Source organism: Anopheles coustani, chromosome 2 (genome assembly GCF_943734705.1).
Source record: "Anopheles coustani chromosome 2, idAnoCousDA_361_x.2, whole genome shotgun sequence".
NCBI classification, from domain to species: Eukaryota; Metazoa; Arthropoda; class Insecta; order Diptera; family Culicidae; genus Anopheles; species Anopheles coustani.
The window spans coordinates 83,215,860-83,237,576 of record NC_071289.1 but is presented as its reverse complement, the minus strand read 5'-3'; the positions used below and the strand labels follow the sequence as shown (position 1 = coordinate 83,237,576).

At 44.7% G+C, this 21,717-nt stretch overlaps 2 protein-coding genes across 2 annotated transcripts; one reads left to right on the top strand and one right to left on the bottom strand.

Annotated features, from left to right (window-relative positions):
• Positions 1–12,608: 12,608 nt before the first annotated feature.
• LOC131265182 (ionotropic receptor 75a-like) lies at positions 12,609–15,875 on the bottom strand. The gene is made up of 4 exons (XM_058267443.1): positions 15,552–15,875; positions 14,985–15,368; positions 13,127–13,945; positions 12,609–13,022 (listed from the first exon to the last, which is right to left on the bottom strand). The coding sequence occupies exons 1-4, from the start codon at positions 15,873–15,875 to the stop codon at positions 12,609–12,611; spliced, it is 1,941 nt and encodes a 646-aa protein (XP_058123426.1).
• A 1,091-nt stretch (positions 15,876–16,966) lies between these two features.
• Positions 16,967–20,499, top strand: LOC131265823 (uncharacterized). The gene is made up of 5 exons (XM_058268153.1): positions 16,967–17,219; positions 17,446–17,534; positions 17,626–17,920; positions 20,035–20,321; positions 20,399–20,499. Exons 1-5 carry the CDS (start codon positions 16,967–16,969, stop codon positions 20,489–20,491), a joined length of 1,017 nt encoding a protein of 338 aa, XP_058124136.1. The 3' UTR covers positions 20,492–20,499.
• The last annotated feature ends 1,218 nt before the right edge of the window (positions 20,500–21,717 follow it).

Here is a 21,717-nt window from a genome sequence, read left to right as displayed (position 1 = left end):
ACCAAAACTGAACGAAAAAAAACAAAGATGTGGTAGAGAAACACAACCACCACAAACCACCCGCTGGCGACTCCTTCCTGTGACCTTTCCACCCGCGGCCCCCCCCACGCGGGGAAAAGTCAGGGACTTGATTTCCGAACGTGATAGGCGATAATTGATTGATTCCGTTGGACACGGTTATTATTAGCGTTGGGCTCCCGCTTGTCGCTGCCAGCACCGGACAGATGTTATCGTTTGTGTACTGGTGCTTTTCCTTTCGCTAGGCACACGCACACAAACACACACACACACAGACTCGTGCAGTGTGATTAGCTGTTCACCGGAGTTCGGAATCGAACCGCACAATCACAGGAGGCTGATAAATTGGGTGACTTTCTCGGGTGATTACGGGAATTTCGTCGCCCGGTTTCAGATGAAATGCGATTGGCTTGTACTTTGGAAAATCCGTTCGCTTTCCGAGGAGCGTTGTGCGATTGATGATTTTCCGACTGCGCGGCACGCCAAGTCTCGAACGTGTGTTCCCGTGTTTTGGTCGCCCCGGAAGCCAGCTGCCGTCGGTGTCGGTGTGGCGAAAGCAAGCCGATTCGTTGTTCGCTGTACCGAGGGCGTCAAAAAACTAACGTTCACCCAGGCTGGGTCGACTCTTTTTGAATGAAAACCCCTGGTGACCCCGCGAGGCGTTCCATACCGTCATTCGTCGTCGTCGTCGTCGTCGTCGTCCTGGCAGGGCTCGGATCCGCCTGATGCTGGCTCGCGTTTGTAGAACGAAGCAGGAGAAAAGCTGTGCAGAGGTTAATTGGGCAAGAGAGTGAGAGAGTTTTCCCCTCGACGAGAGCGGGATAAATGTGATGCTGGCTGCTCCTTCACGCAGCCACGCGCTCGTATCGATCTTCCCGTCGACGTCGTACCAAGGCTCCAAGAATCTTGTCTCCGCGTTGGCGCTGGCTCCGGCCAGTCTTGAAGCCCGTGCCACACGTGTCCGCACCGTTGTCCCTGTTTTCTCCTCCCCCCCAACGGTGGCTGCGAGACGTCAAACGATTGCTATCTGTGCGGAGGGTGTCCTTTCCCGTATAAACAACAAACACCTTTTCAAACGCGCCCGGAGAGAAGGATGCTGGTGAGTGAAAGCTCTCCCTGCCAAGAGTGGCAAGGCCACACAAACACGAGAGCAAACTCCCAGAGAGTCCGTGGCCGAGCCCGATGCCGAACTGCTGCCGAAGATCAAACTAACGGATCCTTGTTTTTGGGTTTGTTCTAACGGCAAAACAATCACATGGTCTAAGAGGGGCTCCCGCGGGTGACCACCCGGAATTGGAACATCCCTCCCCACCGGGGCAGAACACATTTTCTCTCACATGCTTTCCGGTTTCGCGTTCGGATTTCTATTTCATCGCTGGTTCGGGGTTTTTTTTCGCCCCGTTCGCTTCCCTAACTGCTCCAACGGTAAGTATTGGGGACGGAATTGAAACAAATTGAGCATTGAGTTTTTGCATCGGCTGCGCCCGGGCGAAAGGGCATTAAATCTTTGCGGGTTGCGCCTAGGATCGGCTGGGCAAGGGCGCGGGAGGGTGCCCTAATGGCCGTGGCGTGGCGTAAATTGCGAACGGGACTGAAGCAAATAGTCCAATTATGATCGATCAAAATGTTGTAAATAGATTAATGGGAAATTAGCAAAGTTCGCGCGATAATGGGCCCGACAGTTTCTGCAAGGCATTGTTTGGGTTTGTGTGTGTGAATTCTTTTTTGCCGGAATTTCTTGTTATTTTTTATTACACCTGGTTTCGGAAAAGGTTCTTTTGAGTACCGAATAATCAAAGTTGAGAAACAGAAGCTATTGCGAATTCGTTCGATATTACCATGTTCGAACATGGTTTTTTCTTGTTCCTCCTAACAATTTGGTTCTCTTTACCAAATGGTGTCTAAAATAATTTTTAAAAGTATTTAATGAGAATCAAGCAATTTTCTTTATGGTTCTAAATCGCTTTAAAAATCGTACTAAATACGCCTCGTCCATCGTGGTTTACATAAGTTTTATCTGAAAAACACCTGTTTTGGGATCTAAAAATAATATTTTCAGATGATAGTTACCTCTAGGAGATTATTTACATATCTTTAGTTTCAAAACAACTTGATGAAATTGACCACATAAATTCAGTTCCAGTTCTACCTCTTTCGACTCACAAGAAATTCTACATTCATAACAGTTTTAGAACGTGCATTCACCTATTTACCGAAAAGTGGAATGTTTAAAAATGACACACTTTCGTAATGTATGTAATGAGGCTACTATATTGTGGTTATTTTATTTTTAATTTTTGGACGTTACTGGTAACGGCAGTTAGAGTGCACTCATCCCATCAAATAAATATCACAAGACATCACAATTTACAAATATTCATTGCATAAATATGATTGTAGTTAATTGTTTGAAAATTAATATAATCAAAGTTTGTTTTCAATCGTAATCGTAGCGAGGATTAAAAGTCGATAAGTAAGGCAATACAGCGGGCCATCGTCTGTTTGTTAGAAAATCTAATATCAAGTACATATTTTGTAACTCCGGTTTGTATTACAAAAAAAATTCAAGAAATTGGCTAAAGTCGAAGAATTCCGATAACATTTTTTCATGGAAGTTTAATGAAAGGTATTCAATTGCTCTCAATGTTTCAAATTTAATAACAAATTAATCCAACTGTTGACATTCAATAATTAAATACATGAAGTTATGAAAATGAAACCATCGGTAGCTTAAAATACAGTCTACGATTGTACAAAATTTAATTTTAATCATTTCGACTCACTTCATGATAACATTGGCCTATCTCTACGAAAAACTTGATTTAAATCGTGTACTCGAAAGCAAAACTATAAAGTTCATTCCATCTCGCCAAGCTCAACTGCCTCAAGCAGACAATTCTTCACCGATTGCACGCCAAGAACGCGGGCAGCAGCTTAGAATAGATCCAATTTGTGCCGCCACCGAACCAATTACTGAAATTCTCATTTTTTGACACCGAATGTTGACCGGAATCCAATCATCGGAGCCGCGAGCCGAACTTTCCGCCCGGTGACAAGTTGGACGTTAAGCTCATTATCCCCGGGAGGTTGGAAGAGCAGATAGAAATCATCCACTTAGCCCGCCGCAGCACCGAACCGAAGAACCAAGGCAGATTCTATCTATCCACTCCGCACGCGGCAGCATAGCGAAACACACAGACACCAACCAAGATGCTGCTTTCGATTGAGTTACGCTGACGAATTTAAACTCTTAGTGGCGCGCTTTCGCTTTTGCTGGTGTTACATTTTCAATTCCGCCAAAATATTTAACACTTTAAAAAAAAGGCAAAATTGGAATGCCTAATGAGAAACATCCTAGTTGAATGTTTAACATTTATGCAGTTTCAACTGAAAGACTACAAATAAAACAAAATAACTAAAAATTGTTGATAAAGATATTGATATCAAGAAACTGTCGCAAAATTGCGGATATATCATTCGTTGCGATAACATCCAGCCCTTCTTTCCCTTTAACCCACATGTCCTTAATCCTTCCAACAGTTTTTGCACCATTTAAATGTCAGCCCGTTTGCTTTATAACCCTCCAATGGTCACAGTTCCAACGGCTATCGTTTTGACCGAGGCAACCACATTCCCGACCATAACTAACACATTCGTTAGCTTTGGCTCATTTTCCAAGCACTTTCGGTGATCCCACTTCATTCCTCCGGAGAGCGCACACCGGTACCCAAAGTCCCAAAGGTGCCGGGCGATAGTATCGTGCGCTGGTCCGCGCGGCACGCCGTAATTCCATCGATAATAGACCAAATGCATAATGAATTACACAGCTATTAACATGAATGTGGCAAGCTTACCCAAATCGACCTATATAATATTTATATTCACATTACTTGTCCGTGCTGGTGCGGCGGCTGCTACTTGGAACCGGTTCGACTTCCAGTAAGGCGCACCCGGAGATGGGGGGGAGGGTTGCCGGATGACGGATTCAGAAGACGGGAAGAAAGAAAAACTATGCAAGCACGAAAGGAAAGCCCTCCCCGGAAAACTGTTTGAGAGGGGATTTTCCTGCTGCCGTTTCTTTTTTGCTGGCGTATCCTATCTCACCCACTGCGCGCATTGAGTTTACCAAACGAACCGTTACAGATAGCGTTGAGGTGTGCGCTCCGGCGGGCTCGTGTTACGTTAAACGTCGACACCCGAGCTGTAGAACACCCCTTTTGGCTTCCATCCCGTCCCACGTTCCATCTTCTTGCGGCCTACCGAAAGCCATCAGCAAGTGCCCACGGGCTAGCCTTTCGACACCCGAGCCCGCTGTACGTCCGGAGCCGGGGCGGACCATTACGGACGCCAGCCTCCCGAATCAGCCAACGACGCCGACCCCATCGTCATAAGAGCGCCATACATCATTCACATTTCGATGGCCCCTCCGGGAGTAGAACTTTTTCGCTGCACCGTGCTACACACACGCACACACACACACAAACACCCACACTTTGGTCGACTCGTGGTATGTTTTGTGGGCGAGTTTTTCACACACGCGGGCAGGAGGTTTTTTTTCTCTTCAGCTCGTCATCCTCTTCATCTTCGACTCTCGCTTTCCATATTCCCAAAATGGCATTTATGGCCATGGCGTGCGGTAGCAAAAACCTTCCCGACCGTTCCTGGTGGGGTTTCCGCGTGGCAAGAGGAGGCGAGGGTGGAAAAACTGCTCGACACCATCGGTGTCGGATCGGAAAATTCACAACGAGCGGTGGCGGCACCGCGCGGCCATATACGAAAGTGCGGGCCGCCCGTAAAGAAAAGCGAAGCATCCAAATGGAAACTAAATTACTCGCTATTATTTCTGCTCAACGCGCCGGCATTCATCATTTTCCAAAGAAAATAAATGGGCTTCCGAAGCTGGGGCACCGGTAGGTCGCAAGGGCGTCGCTGTTCGCAAGGCGGAGGACTTTGAGGAAATGTTGCCTGCGGTATCGCGCGCACATATTTGTAAAAGCCCAGCCCAGAACGATGGGGAAAGTGTTTTCCACGCTTTGTAGACGTCTATTCCTCTCTGTGGCGTTCACCTTTATCACCCCGCCTGCATGCGAGGTGGTCTTTATGAGGATAAGGAATGGTTGTTAGGCGTCGGAGTGGTATGAAGTTTACATACACACACACACGTGGCCCTAACCCCATAACACAATCCGCCAACGACATGTTGGCATCTGCCGGGAACGGATTTTTCTTCCCTACCGAGCGAACGTTCCGGATCGCTTGATTTCATCATTCCGACTGGAGACGTCTCGAGGTGGAACCTCTTTTGCCTGCGGGAATCGAAGCGAAACCCCCCGTCCCGTATGGGAAATGGTCGTGACGTATGGTAGAACACCGTTAACCACGACAAATCAAAGGCATCACACGGACAATTTATGGGGATTGGCCGCCGCCGCCACCGCCACCACCACCCGTCATCGTCTGGCCTGTCGGGCGAGGATATGTTTTCGGATCCGTGTTCCGTGCATTCGCGCATCCACGGTCGACTGCAGACGGGAAAACACTTGACTTACAATCGGGCCCGCCTGCTTCTGGCAGCTCCCGACTGCTGCTACCGCTTCGACCGCCCGTGTTGTTGTTTGTTGATCCTTCGGCTACGTGCCCCGAGGCGACCGGAGAGAAGCTTTCAAACGGGTAGCAACCTTGTTGAAGTGGCTCAACAAACGGAAGAAAAGCCTCGACGGTGCCTCGGAGCGACCGATGGTATTCAAGTGCGGACGGGAACCATTTCAAAGAAAGCCTTTCATTGTTTACTGTGTTCTTTGATTTTTGAGTTTTTTTTTTCTTTTGTTCTCAAGGGTTGGGATGGTTCGGTTATAGTTTCGAAAGGGGATAAGAGCAACTCTAGCTAGATATACTAAACTCTAGCAGGAAATCACAGGGTTGAAGTTTACAAATTTAAGATTTTAGTTTTGGATTGTGTTTATTATATGTCAAAGCTTTATCCCCAACTAATAAAGTAATAAAGTGTTACTTACCACAGAAAAAAGAAGGAAAATGATAAAATAAATATTCAAGATTTAAAGATGAAAAAATGTGACTCGTTTGTAAAACACAATTTTTCGAATAAAATAATTGTTCAAGCTATTTTTCCTGAGTTTCCTGATTTCCTTGATAATAAAGCATTCTTTAATCGTCAGCTTGAATCGTTTTAGATTTGGAGGTATACAAGACTTTGACATTTACAATATTATTTTTCTTAAAATTTTCTTCAACTGCTAACTTTCAGTTAAAATGATGATAAAAGTAAAAAGTTCGTTTGAGTATTGTATATATTATATAATGCTAATCTTACATTTGTTCAATTATCAGTAACTAATGAAATGTTTCTAATCACTAGTTGGGGACTGTTTATTGATTTTAAAATACTTTAATCAACCACGATAGAGATTTCAATCGACCGCACACTAGTTTGTTGATTTAAAATCAACGACTCAATTAAAGAAATATCAACAGGAATTCAATCAATTCATGCTCATTTGCTGTATAAAGCTTATTGATCGAGTAGAATCACTGCGTCCAGCCTAGAGGGATTTTAGATTTCTATTGTTCTGTGCTAGAGTAATCTTGCATGGGTGTTCAATATTTGTTCGATCGGTGGAAAACCTAGCCATTCGAGTTCATCCCACTTTTTTAATCCTTCCAGCGAAACTGTAACATATTGTACCAACTATTTGTCAAATGTAGCGATAGCGCACTGTTGAGAGGAAAATTTGATTCCACTCTCACACAGCGCACATATCAAATGCTACCGAACGGGCATGATGGCGATTTGCCGGTGAGTGTTTTCCTGCCACCATACAAAACCTCAGAAATCACTGATGCACGCGACGAGGAGAGGCCAAACCACGAAGTACTGTTCATTGTTACAGGCATGTTACCGTTTTTCGCTTCCCTTCAAGCGTGAACCGTGTAGCCGAGCTTTATCCCTTCGTTTCCACGCGCTGCCCAAGGTCAGTTCTTCTCTGGCACCTACTGCGAAGCGATGCAATGGGATACGAGGTTCCAAACCAAATGCAGTAGGACCGAGAATGCCGGTGGCGATGCTTTTCATGATTTCGATTTTCCATCCGAATGCTGACGGCCACTATCGGTCGGGAGTCGATTGGACTGGGGCCTGCGCCGGAAGTGGCGGCGGCGGAAGGCTTCGAAGGCTGCCGACGGACGTTATCCCCTACCCTGAAAGGCTTTGTGCTCCCGTGCGCCGGGCCTGTGATGCCGTGATTTACAACTATTGTGCACCGCCGACCGCAAACCAACAGTCACCGAGCTCGATATGCACTCGAGACCGCTGGATGGAGTGGAAGTGCAATAATTCATCAAATTTGATGCATTTACCGATTCCTGCTGACGCGGTATTACGTAAACCGGAACGTTTTGATCCGCGCCATACGATATCAACGATTTACCGACGGAAGTGCGAGGCACAAACGACATGATTGATAATGGCAGGAAGACGGGGGAAAAACTGCCCTCCTTCAATGCGGCAGTTAATGAACTTATTACCATTTTACTCAACGAAATCAGATGCGGTAAGTGCAGCAATAATTGAAAGTACTTTTGCTTAACTTAAAGCAAAATGCAAAAAATAGTTGAGATCAGAGACGTATTACCAAAACATGGAATTAGCATTATTAAAATGTTGAATCGAATTCTCCTTTGAAGTTCCAAACAATCCTTTCCATTTTTAAAGAGGGCTGAAATCTATAATTGGAGTGTTTTTATTTCAAATTTCAATCGCACAACAAACGAAACATGTAGAGTTTATAACGTAAGACAATAAATTTTTCAAAAGCTCCTCTTAAAGCTCTCAACGTTTTCACAGGGCAAGCTTTCCGGAAAGATAGCGAACAAGGATTTTTATAGCAACATTTTATGGCGTAGCTTTCCCTTTCGATATATTGCTTATGGATAGAGTGGAAAACTGTACATGCGTACTACGGGCGGCATGTTTGACAGCTCTCTTGCTAGTTTTTGTTACTTTGGGAAAAGTTTCCTCTTGCAAGGACATTTATCGCCTTTGTTTTGTGGATTCCCGGTGGAAAACTAAGAAATCGTCGATAAACTTGGTACCATTTTTTACATAACAAATGTTGTGTTGAAGAACTGCTTGGATCCTTGTAAAAGGATGCTTGTATATTTAGTCTGATGGCATGTGGTTTGATAGAGCGTCCTAGCCTGTCAACAGAGTTGTCAGAATTTTGCTCTCACCAACATTACATCCTTGTTCAAGCCTCTCTCCGCCAGAGTCCTTCAAGTCTCAGTGCTCAATTTCAGGCTAAAGTCAGACGGTGTGTCACTCGCCGAGCACAGACGGCCCTCAAACTACGCAGCATTCTGCAGCAGGCAAACCGTGCGTCTCCATCAGTAGTGTATCGACCAGCCGTCGTTTTCCTGCTCGGGTGAAACGGTGTGTTTTCGTAACTATCTGGTGATCGTGAAAGCGTCTCCGTGGTGTTGCCTCCAATTTCTCCACCCCGCTGTGACGGAAGGTGCCAAGCTGGGAGCAGGCCCCATCGGTGGTCAGCTGTTGTGAATTTTGATACAGAACTCCACTCGCGCTCGTGAAAACAAAACGCGGTGAGGGAAACCCCTGACGGCAGGTGATGCCATTCGGAACGGTATAAGCTGGTGTATTGATTTTCCCTTTGGAAGAATATGACCGGACTGGCAGCAGATGGAATAATCGAACAGGAACCGGAAAAATATCCCGCACAGCCCTCAGCCTACACATTCCAGCTGAGTTTGCCCCTGTAAGGCGCGTGGCCTTTCCCCACCCTCCCCGCCCACCGGGTGAGTACATCTTTCGCTGGCGTACTGTGCGTCCGGAAGCCCTTCTTTGTATCATTCTGAAAAATGGAATCGCTTGTTTGTTTTACTTTCCCTTCATTTGGCGTATTTGCTCGTTTCGTTCGGTTTGAGCTCGTTGCGTGAATGAACACGGTAATGTCAGTTTTATTATCATAGTAGTGCTGTAATATTTGAGTGCGGTTTGAAGCTTGATCAAGTAGTAAGTTGCGTAGTTCGTATCATGCCAGTCATCGGGACGCGATTTGTGATGCTATCAAAAGAAACGATGTCAGCCCTCACCAACATTTCGCAGCTCCTCGACAACTTACAAACACTTTCGCCAGCGCTTTCGTCGCCTATTTTTGCTGCCGAGAAAACCCCGCAGTCAACTTGATGTTGTTCGCACCATGAACAAACGCTAGAAAATGGTCACGAGTGGCTGTGGGTGTTTGTGTGTTTGTGCGTGCCCGAGGCTCTAAGGACTACGCGTGTGTGTATTTATGTGCGTGTGCTAGATATTTGGGTTTCACTACCGTAGCACGGCGTCGCCTACTATGCAGCAGTGAAAACGGCGAGCTGTCAGACGAAGCAGTTTGGGTTTCCATCGAATCGGCTTTACGCGGGCGCCTGGAAAAATAAAACGGAGGAAAACCAAGCAGGGAGAAGCGCTGAAGGCCTCGTAACGAGCGTATCATGTTTCTCGCTTCCCTAAGCATCACATTCCTCAGCACAAGCGCACACACACATGCAGACACCCACCGACCTGTACTCCGTAAAACACGCTGGCTAAAAGCACTTAATTAAACGGTTCCCTTCTCACCCGGAAAGCCCGATCGCTTTCCTCGGGCGCAGGACGCATGCCCTCGGATGGTTTTGCTTGTCTTGTCTGGGTTTTTCCTTCACGGTGCGATATTTGATATGTGATGAATTATCACCACTCCGCCCTTGACAGCTCCGGCCAGTCGCCGTGCGCTCAATGTACGGTTTTCCTCCATTGTTGCTGCAGCAGTTTCATTGTTTTCCTTCGTTTTCCAAACCCACCGTATCGTGTTTATGGAGCAAATTATAGGTCCTAACAAGCATCAATTCTTGCATCGAATTTCGGGACTGTGTTAGAGAAGAAAGTCTTTTGTTACACTAAAATAAAATAACTAAATAATTAAAGGAACATTTTGGATTTATGTGGGTGAAATCAAGATTCGATACTTTGAAGCTGTTCAGCTCCTCGTAATTTGTCATATGGTAGAATTTTGATAACATATTTTGATAACATATAACTTGTTTATGATCAAACGTCCTAGCATTTTCCTCCTTTTTCGAAGCAATGTCTATTTCGTAAGTCTACTACCCAGGGATTACTAGAAAAACAGGTCACAAAAACCCATAAATGGAATCATGCTGGCCAGCACGAAAAGCTTCGACAAATTCGTAAAACGGTCATCCTTCATCCATCAGCAGCAAATCAATCTATCAAAAGGATAACGTAATAAAACTGTTGACGAGTTGACGCCGGGATGTGGAAAAGACAGCCAAGAGTCCTTGCGGTTTTCCGCTCACAGCCCCCACCCAACCACCCGTTCCCGCTCACCGGCAGGCGTTCGGAACTTTTAAGCCTCTTGGCTTGGCCGGCGTTGGCTGGAAAATAAGCTGTGTCATTACGGGACTAGTTCATTTTCTCGCACCACCGGGTGCCGTCAAGCACACTTATGCGCCCTTCCGGATGAAGTAGGCCGCGAGCTTTTCTATAGTTGTCCCCCCACCGCACTCCCTAAGAGGAGCTGCTCCTGTGGTTGCTATTGGTTGCTGAAAACTGTGATAAATGGCGGCCTCTTGTCACTCAACGAAGAATGTGCCAGCTTAAGAATACGTTAGCTGTTTGAAAAGCACTCGCCCTGACCCGCTTCACGGTGAAGACTACGCTCTGATAATCGGTTAAAAGCTGAATCAGTTTATGCGTCTCTTTACCCTATTTATACACCTCCCTCTTTGGACACGAGAGCATTGCCGGCAAGGTCGTGTGACAGTTGAGCTCCATTGTTCTGATTGGAGTTAGTATGCGTTTTTTGTTTTCTTCTTACTTCTCGTACTTCAAGCCGATGAGCTAATTTAAATGTTGCCTCCAACGTGCCTTTTCTGCTTGATTTATTCGCATTTTTTTTATCACGGAACTAGTTTACTTGCTCGTCTTGTCTTGCTTTCCGCCGTCAACATCAGCAGTACATGGCCTTAGTCATGCTGTTATGCTAGTAATCGTGTACCTTTCATCATGGAACATAACCACAACGGCCACCAACGGCCCTGAAAGCCATGATGCCTTATAAAAAAATTGTAAACTAACAATAACTACTTCCATCCGATCCATGCGAAAGACCTAGAGAGTACCGACGGAGAGCTAGTGGATCCGCTGTGTGACTTGCCATGATTTTTCGCTTCTTGACGGTGAACTTTTTCCTCGTTTCCCCCCCCCCCCTCCCCCAAGCCCGGGGTAAACAACGTTCACGCTGCGGGAACCGCTGGAGGAAAACTTTCGAAGGACGAACGCTCCCGTCAGATAATCGATAATCGGTGTCAAGAAGATGTGGCTCGCCGTGGTTTGGTTTTCCCATCGACATGACCTGGGTTGATGTTTTGGCCTCACCGAGCCATCCGTTCGTTTTCCCATGATGTAGCCATCGACATTGAGATGGGAGAGAAAAAGCAACATAAAAAGGCGCTTCCAGCTTCGAGCTCCGAGTTGGTGGTTTACGTCGGGGCTGGGTATTTCGGTTGACCTGTTAACGTTAAACAACTTCGTAGATAATTTAAAGCCGCAAAAGATTTACAACAACACTAACTTGAACGTTATTATACAAACGACATGCAGTTGCAATATCTGTTGGGACGAAATTTAATTTAAGATGGAATCTTCTAACAAACTATGGATAAAAAAAAGTATAAACTACTGTGTATTGAAATTATTTTGGCACTCACTAGATTTTGCCGTCCCTTTAACTCTGATCTCTTTAGATGTGACCTTGTAATGTGTTTAATTTTTTTTTATAAACATCATTAAAGGAACGATAACATTTATGAGTCGTTTACAATATGTGTAACAAAATTTGTTAAAATATCTTTCGATAAAATTTTGGTGTTTTGATTACTTTTTTCATTGTGCTGTAACTGGAGATTTTAAGTGATTGAGGGCGCATTAGTATATTTTTCCCAATTTGAACACTTTTTGAGACCAAACCAGAAAACAACTTTACACAAATAATAAAAATACTTGTTGATACAAGGAAATAAAGCTACTTATTACGGTTTTTTTGTTCTATTTATTGTTCTGTTGTTTGTTTAAAGCTTACTGTACTGTTCGAACTTATCGAAGGCTTTTATTGTTCTGAGATATTAGGATCAGTATCTTTAGGAACCTCTTATGCATAAATGAAATTTTGCGATATAAATAACAACAAACTATTCTATTAAACACTACTTTTAAGCTTGTATTAGAACAGTAGGAAATATGAAGCGTAACGATTTAAGTAGTAGTTAGTTTAGTGAAAAATGCTGGTATTATCATAACATTGATTTGAATCGTGCATTAACACACAATGCCGAAGGCAACAAAAGCAATCGTGCGAACATAGGCTATGTTGTTTCGTCATTTTGCAAACCCTACGGAGAACGTTCGATGCTGAAGCAATTACCACGATGCGATTATTGCAGCTTTCGATTTTCAAGAGCTGCAGCAAATCCGTAACACTGTTCGAACGGAGCCCGGCCGGAGATTAATCCCTCGCTCTAGCCTGTTTGGCTTTGATTATTTTCCGGCCCCGGCGAGCCCACACGGACCGCTCCTTGAACCAGGTCCTCTCGACTGCGAGCGCCAACAGGGCGGCCAGAAAGCCGACGGCAAGAAAGCAGTACAAATAACGCATCTCCACCAAGCGGACCGAGGTGTAGCCGGCGGTGGGATTTTCACACTGCGGCTTCTGGTGGATCCAGATGATGTTGAACCGCTTGATAATGCCGACCTCCCGCTGCCACATCAGGCGCTGGCGCATCAGCTCCCGGTACTTGCTTCCCTTGACGATCGGTATGCCGAACGGTGGCAGCTTGAGGGCCTCCAGCTCGTGCAGCTTGCAGACCTCCTCCGGTGCGAACGTCTCCTTTATCACCTTGTAGGCGGCATTCACTTCCGCCTTGTGGGAAGGGAGCGAAACAGGAGATATCGAATTAAATTCCAATTACCCTGGTCGAACTGGGGGTGAGTTTTCTTCGCCAAAGCGGGTCAAAGCCGTCGTACCTCGAAGGCGTACAGCTCGTGTTGGACGCGACCAATCCCTTCCGGTGGCTCGATAAAGGAACGTTCGCCGTGCGGCCGAATCTTCCTCCGGTACAGCTCCTGTACGTCCGGATCCGGTGTCTCCGTGTAGTAGACGCGCCCGTAGCTGGTGTCCATGACGCCCGCCTGCAGTGGAGACCGCACTAGGTCGCCCACGGTCATGATTGCCCGGCTCGGGCTCTGCAGCAGGGCCACGATGCTGGCCGAGTAGGACGTGATGATAAAAAAGCTGGTCAGCTGGAACGAGAACATCAGCAACCGGGTGCCGTTGAAGTGTGGCACCAGCTCGTTGCCTCGCTGGCTCATGACCCCGATCAGGTAAATGAGTGACTCGATCACGGTGTATCGCTCCGCGCCATAGAAACACCGAAGGGCCACCATCGCGATCCAGTAGACGACCATCAGTGCGACGCACGACAGCCACACGCCGACGCTGAACGGCAGCTCGAAGATGTTCGACACGATCGAAAGCGGGGGCTGCCGGAAGATGATGCTGCTCCGGATGATCAACGTGACGACCATGAAGTCGACCACCTCCAGCCGCTCGGTGCGCATCAGGCATCCCATGCAGCCGAGCTCGATCGAGCGGTTCTGGAACTTACCCATCAGACCGCTAAACGTACCGTTGCGTTTGTACCCGCCCGCGTCCACCTGCACCATGTTCAGCGTGAAGTTCAGGTCATACATCAGCTCGCGGATGAACGGAAAGTTCGCCTTCGTATACAGATCGTGCACGTCGTTCCGGTCGTCCAGGCTTTTAAAATACTCCGGCGAAGTTATCTACGAAGGAAACAAAACAAACGAGTGAAACCAATTTTGGGAAAATTTCATACAAAGTTGCTTTCACGTCAAGTGAGGAACTCATGAATCTAAAACAAAACAGAAGAAATCTCATTAGGATGAAAACCTGAAATACTCGCGATGGTTTTCCGTTTAAAAATCTATTAGAAGTAGTAGTTTTGGTCTTTCATTAATAATCGGAAAAAATTTATGATATTTTCTTTGTTGGAAAATTAAATAAAATAAGTTTCTGATGGGCTTTTGTCGACATTGTAGGTTCGGGAAGCTTAATTTCGACAACAATTATAAAAACATGTGTGTAAATAGCTATACACATACCTCCTACAAATCTAGAAAATGCCAATATAATGTAAAGCTTATTAAATTTAAAATTAAAAGTTAAACACACAGCACTAAAAACTGGAGTTGTGTTGAAAAACACCAGGCGCCTCCATAAAAGTCGCCAAAGCGTCGAATATGTTCAGTAATTTCGTTGATTTACGTGCAATATTCGCTAAAAATATTATTCATTTATTTAATTTTAATTTATTCATTAAGTTATAACGGGCGTTACCGTATTGTTAAAGCCATCATGTTCTAGGCATTATCCCGGGTTTTCTCGGTTAAATGTTGTTCTTTGATAGGACTGAAAACTGGAGTTGTATTGAAAAACACCAGGCGCCTCCATTGAAGCCGGCTAAAAGTCGAATATGTTCAGTAATTTCGTTAATTTACGTACAATGTTCACTAAAACATAATGTTCTTTTAAAAAATGATCATAATGATTGGTTTTTTTTATAATGTACTAGCTAATGTATTTTGGTTTCACTACACACGTTGTAGAATACCGAAGCGTAGGAACTTTTCCCAATAAATAATTCAATGAAATGCCCCCTCTTTTGGAATAAACTTGGTGGAACAGAAACAATAAGACATTTATACGTAAAAACCCGATCAAATTACTGCAATCTTATGGTGTTGAAGTACGTCAAATCTATCCCCGAGTTTTAAAATAGACTTAGCATTGGTTGGTTCTTACCGCCATTCCACATGGCATGGAATATCCTTGCAGATTACGCCTTCTAGCCGCGCTCCGTGCGCTTAACTTTGCTAAGCTCTTCCGAAGCAAGCTCTCGCCACCGCACATCGTTCCGTACTCGGTGACAATCACTTCCGGCACGAGACGGGCATTGCGGTTGGGTTTGAAAACTTCCACCAGCGTCCAGCCGTCGGTCACGGGACTTCGCACTCTAATCACCACGTTTGTGTACGGCATCGTGTCGAGCAAGCGAAATCGATCGTTGTAAAGCTCCACCAAATACTCCAGCAAATCTTCATCGGCCATTCGGTGCGTGTCATTCGGGGGATTTTCCACGAACAGCCAGTACACATTTCCCACCAAAAGTTTATTCAGCTCACGACCCTGGTGGAGAGAGAGGATGGGGAGGGCCGTGCGTTCAAGAAACAACAAGATCAGCGTCAGGAAAAGTGTCACCGTAAAAAGCTCCCTCTTCCGTTAAGCTTTCCGTTGACGGCTGCTAATCTCATGGCTTGCTTGTGCTTACTAGGTCGCTTGCTTAATTGTTGCCAACCTAAGCCTACCTACCATTTGTCGCATCTCGTTCAGCACACTCTCACACGTCGCGTCGATCAGCATTCCTCCCTTCGAGTACTGGTTCGGGTACACGACGGCCAGGTCGGGCACGAACTGTACCAACATCCCTCCATCCCGGGTGAAGGTACGGAAAAACTTGTGCCGTTCCGTGTGGTTCCAGCAGCCCAAAGCGGTCACAGATTTCACATCCCTTGCCCGATAGTAATCGACCGCTAGCTCACCGACACCATCGATCCACTGGCCATCGACGCACGCCAAACGAACGCACAACCATAAGGCAGCAGCGACACACGGCAGCACGTTTTGACCCGCCATTTTACTCGGTTTGCTCCGGTTGCTTCGAAAAGGGGATACCGATACGGTCGTGGCCTCGATGTTTCTCACTATGAACCTTCTTGAGCCTCGACCGGCCACGACGTGTGTGAAGATCATGAGCTATAAAACGCGCTCCTGAAGTACCGATAGCGATGGAATGTCCCAACACGGCAAGACGGCCCATAATAATGTCATTACCGGGAAATCGTACAATTATGGTAATGAAGGTAATTCGTGCCGTTTTGTGCAGCGAAATTTCGTTGTCGCAAAAATCGAAAAATTATCCACAGACCCGGGGGGAAGGGTGGAGTCCAACGGGACGGGACGGGGCGAGGAGGGAAACAGGATCGTAAATTATGATCGTTAAGCCGAGTGCCCTCCACGGGTTTTCCACGGTTTGGGTAGATTATCTTTCCACACTTTTGCTACAGTTTTCCTTCCGTGTAAACGTTTGTTGCTGCTTCCGGTAATGTGTTTTGTTTTTTTTTTCTCTCTCTCCTCTCGCTACCCTCTTACTTTTTACATACTTTTGTTTTTCAATTAGGCTTTTGTTTCCTGTAGCGTACTGAACAGTAATAATCGATTGGTACCTATTTGCTATGCGCGTATGAATAAATTTCGACCGTACCTACACACCTACACCGTAGATGCTCGTTTGCTTGGCCTTTTTTTCCGTCCTCCATGCTTCGATGGTTCTATTTCATAGCTTGCATATTGTTTTGATACATTTTTCACCTTTTTATCGCTCCCTCCGTAATGTTGCTGCTCCATCTTCCACTCGCATTTTCCGCTTTTCCCATTGCGATGATGCTGTCTTTCATTTTTCCAACTCTTTTTTTATCTTTCCTTATATCTCTCTGTCACCTTGTTTCCTTATCTCTTTAATATATCCTTTGTTTACTTCCAGTTGTGTGGGTACTTGAAAAACGCTACTCTACCGCTTCTCCACCTTGTAACCGTAGCGTTGACCGTGGACGGGTAAAGAAAAACCGCGTGCTCGCCCGAACGCACAGTAAACAAAACACAGAAAACCACGGGGACGACCACAACCCCCTGTGCTACGTTTCCCTTTGCCTCTTGCTGCGGGGCAAATGGCACCGTTTAAGCTAAAGTTCCGCATGGGTAGTGGGTCGTCGCGTAGTACCTCTCAGGAGCAGGATGTCGTTGTAGATAGCCAATCCAATCCGGTCGGGACGCTTCTTTTGAACAGTGCGAGCGCAAATGACTTTGGCAGCAGCACCACCACCCTTGACTCAGAGCAGAATAACGATAGCCTTGTCTCGATGAGCAACGACCGGCGCGCCTTAATACTGACCAGTAACACTACCGACGAACCAATACTAGGTAAAATGCCGGGATTTCGCTTTTTTGTTTGTTTTTTTTTTTGTTTTTGGTATTCCCGCCGAGCGACCCGGTCGGTCCGATTTGGGTGTGTGTGTGTTTGTGTTCGATCAAGCCAGATCCGAAAACGCTTCCTTCTACGCCTCAGTTTGGATTTTATTTTTGACCACCGACCGACGATCCTCTTTTGGCATTCGGTCCGTTCTCTAACCGATACGCCTCGTTTCAGGATATGACAATCCGTCACTCACCAACACAGAGTCCACAAACGTTATACCACTAAGCCCACCGCCCTCGTACGAGCATGTACTAGAAGAGGTAAGCATCACGTCCGGACAATTGAATCTGGGAGAAAAATCAGAAAGTCTCACAAGGGTGTATTCACATTTTAACCTTCACCACCCGCCAGAATCGCCTCGCAGCGTTGGATAAGGAAAACAATCGAACATCGATACTGAACCTCTCGCCGACGGCACTCGGCTACGAAATGATGTCGAACAATCGGTCGTCCCAGGAGCAGCTCGCCCCGGCCGGTTCGGAGCAGCAAGGATCGCCCGGTGGTACGCGCAAACAGGAGTCCATCGATTCGTCCCTGTACACCTGCAGCTCGACGACCACGCCGTCGCAGGAGAACCTGCTCACCTGCACCGGCTCCTGCGATCCGCTTTACCAGCTCAACTGCAACGAAGGCCTGCAGGATCTTGGTACGTAAGAAAGGGAGATCCATTCAATATAAGGGTCCTTTTTGTATGCGGGTTCACATTTAAAACTAGAAGTTTTCTAAAACGTGTTAAGAAATATAATTGGCACGATTTTAAACATTATCGAACTGTTTGTAGGGGTGGCTGGGGTAATACGCACCCCTGAGGCAATACGCACCCTTACCCATTTCCCTTGAAAAACGGGTTTTCAACGCGTAAAAAGTAGTCACCCTGCAAGATCAAACTGAAATATGGTCACCCTGTGAGTTTGATAGCTCTACATCAACAGAAACGCGAAATAAACGCAAAACAAAATCATTCTCAGCTCAGACAGTTTTTGTTATAATGTGACAAACCATTCCGCTAAGGAATATTAAGTGCAAAAACCGATATTTACCAACGAGGAATACGAAATTTAGTGAATTGAGAATCAGTGCTTGAGACTGTTCATGAAAATTTCGGAAAGTATGCAGATTTACTCATATTTTAGATGAATATGTGTTCAACCATGAATGGGGGCAATACGCACCCAGTATGTCGGGGTAAAATGCACCAGTTTGTAAACAAACTAATCTTTATTTGACAGTGGATGTTGCCTCTTTGTTGTGGTGCGTATTGCCCCTTTGTTGTGGTGCGTATTACCCCTTTGTTGTGGTGCGTATTACCCCTAGCAAAGGTGCGTTTTGCCTCAACCAGATACAGATCGATAAAAAATTGAACTTTTTCAAAACTGAAAAAATTACGTTTTTCTTAGCAAAAAAAGCAAACATTCCTGAACTGGTAACTAGTTTGAACCTTCATGAATCCTATTCAGTGATAAAATCAACAATCAAGAGCCAAGTTGTTAGAAAATTTTATAGTTTTCCTTAAGGGGTGCGTATTACCCCATCCACCCCTATGTGTTAAGTTTGGTATTAGGATGGTTACTTTTTTGGAGCAATTTTTCTAACAAGTCATTTGATTCTATTTCATCATCTAGTGTATCTCCTCACAGAATCAGCTTTGACAGATACTACAAACAAAGTACATTTTAACATTAACACTAGAATCAAAATATCTCAATTTTTATTTTTAATATCTCAAAAACGATTAAATATTTTAATAAAAGACTTTTGTTAAAAACCTAAGCTACATAAAGGAAACCATTTTCTAATTTTTCTGTTCGACCAGTTTAGAGAACCAACATAACCATTTTACGCACTAGTTGTCAACATGTTATAATTTTCTCAATTTTAATACTTTTTAGATCCATGAAGATTTACTTTTAGTATATTTGTTTCCTATCTTATGGCGTTTTTGCTATTTTAACTCACCTAGTAATTTGTCTGATAGTTCGGTGTAAAGGAGAGAAGACCTGGTTATGTTTTGTTCATGATTTTTATCTTTCCAAAAGAAAAAGTGATACCACGGGAAAAAATATTGTGCACTAGAAAGCTTCTTTTTATTTTATGTTTTTGTTTTGATAATATAAGATTGAAAAGAAGTTGAAAGAATTCTGGCTCGATCTTTTTTACTTCACACCGAGCTAACACAAATACCATATACTAAAAAGTAACCGTTTACGGATTCGAAATTTCTTCAAAAATGGCGAGCCTCAAGGATGTTGAAAAGAGCGTGAAAAAAAACGCTACAAAGAACTCGGTTAAGATCACAAAGCAATTCATAGTATCCAAAATAACTACATTCAAGAAATGCAGTTTTATACTTATTGTGATATAAAATAAGACTCGCAATATCGAAAACTTCTCGTAGCTAAGTTATTTTAAATACTTAGAGTAAGTCGGTAAAAATACTTTAAAAAAAATTGAGTAGAGAATTAATTTCTAGTACAATTAAAGAAATTAATGACCAGTACAACGAACCAAAATGTGTCTGTTAAGATAGATCAAAATTCAACGAAAGGAAGTATGAAAATGTTTGGATTCAACGAAAAAAAAATTATGGATTAAATTTTTTATATTTTATCTTTCACCAAATTTTAATGTAAACTTTACTATTTAAAAAGTTGATACTCTATTCGAAAAGATGATACTCTAAGCCTAAGGACTGTTAATATGTATGATAGTGGCAAAATAACCGTATAATTGACATTAACCATATGGACTTCTCCCATGTAGCCGAAGAAATGGAAACAATGGCCATGGACGAGACATGTCTTTCGAACGAAAACCAGGATACACTTTCGCTGGACGAAGAGTGCAGCTCGTACAGCAACTCCCAGCCGATCTACGAGCAACAACACGCTCCACCCAAGCCGGAGGTGAAGGGTCCGGAGATTCTGTACAAATCGAGCAAGCAGCTGTACAAAGCGGTGGCCAAAGAGTGCGGCATCACCTGCAAGATGTCCGACCAGTGCCGCTGCCTGGATTGTCAGAGTCGGTACTTTGACTGCGAGTACGATCAGGTAAGTCTGAGCGGACCACTCTAGATCAACGATGATCCTCAGCAAACCCTAATCCGCTATCCGCTCGCGCTTCACAGAACGAAAATGAAAAAACTGACGGAGGACTAGGCGCTGGTACGCCCATGTTCATCAGTGAAGTTATGCACGGCACGGCGTGCACCATCCTTTAAGCCTCAAAACCAGCACTTAGAAGCCACCCTGCCAACGGCCACCAAAGCGGCAGCCCAGCAAGGACTGTGTGGACGCCATCGTGGAACTGCATCGTTCCGCGTCGATCACCTACGTGTCTGTGGGAACTTGGGTGGTACTATATCTAAACTGCTAAACCGTTTCCCTAACTTCGGCACTACCAAACCCCGTACGGAGAGGATACCAACAAAACGCTACAACAACCTAACCCCAGTAGGATAGTTAGATAAGTATATAGACACATCGATGGCCTTCAATGACCTGCGTTACCGATTCTTAGGGCTAAACATTTATTTCCCCACGATTTTGTACATCGAGTTTAGGAGCACAATGAGAGATGGGGATGAAGGGAGGGGGGGATCGTGTCAGTCGACTAAGGCCCCAAAGGCGAGGTTGAACCGAAGGCAGAATGGGGAGTCTTGAACAAAAACTCGATCGTCGTTGGCAAACCGGATCGTTGCCAAATTTTTCCTAACTTGTCGCAAAAAAAACGGTGATACTACTACTTTTTGGCAACATTGAAGTGTATATTTACCAAGCAAACTAACGAATACAACGGAAAACTATAGTAATGTTTAGTATATATACTTCCATACCCCACGGGGTATATACATTTAGACGAAAGGAATGCACTCTTTGAACGGTAGAAACCGAACGTTTGTGGCGAACGATTGTGTATTGATAAACAACTTCTTTTGGGAAATTTTGAATTGACGGGCTATTTATAAAGATGGAAAAGGAGAAGGAGAGAGAGAGAGAGAGAGAGAGAGAGACGGAGCGGGCGCGGACGAATGGTTCAATTGATTATAAGGTATGCTTTTATGTGGGCAACTCCAAACGTGATGATATATGTAACATTAAATAGCGCAGTACAGAACAAAGATGGGCAATGATGGCTCTTTCTACCGATACTGATCGTACTGCAGGATTATTAGCATCACACAGAAGAAAAAAAAAAACAATTTAACAAACAAACAAAAAACTGAAGCACGCAACAACTTGCATCTCCCCAAGGATATAAATAAAATATATACATATATTTTTATATAGTAAAAAAAGAACATCGTGTTGATATGACTAGGGTAAAGACAACCACGGTACTGATATGAATATATAAATATATATAAATATATATATTTACACTTAGCAAATTTGAACAAAACCAACACAAGGCGAAAGCGAGTAACAGATGAAACAAAACCACACA

What these genes read in the sequence shown, in the direction of transcription:
- LOC131265182 (XM_058267443.1), bottom strand. Translation starts at nt 15,875, where the DNA reads ATGGCGGGTCAAAACGTGCTGCCGTGTGTCGCTGCTGCCTTATGGTTG. An exon ending in TGAACGAGATGCGACAAATG is followed by an intron (nt 15,369 to 15,551) that starts GTAGGTAGGCTT and finishes TCTCTCCACCAG; the next exon opens with GGTCGTGAGCTGAATAAACT. An exon ending in ACGAGCTGTACGCCTTCGAG is followed by an intron (nt 13,023 to 13,126) that starts GTACGACGGCTT and finishes CCTTCCCACAAG; the next exon opens with GCGGAAGTGAATGCCGCCTA.
- LOC131265823 (XM_058268153.1), top strand. Translation starts at nt 16,967, where the DNA reads ATGGCACCGTTTAAGCTAAAGTTCCGCATGGGTAGTGGGTCGTCGCGT. An exon ending in TACCGACGAACCAATACTAG is followed by an intron (nt 17,220 to 17,445) that starts GTAAAATGCCGG and finishes GCCTCGTTTCAG; the next exon opens with GATATGACAATCCGTCACTC. An exon ending in ACGAGCATGTACTAGAAGAG is followed by an intron (nt 17,535 to 17,625) that starts GTAAGCATCACG and finishes ACCACCCGCCAG; the next exon opens with AATCGCCTCGCAGCGTTGGA.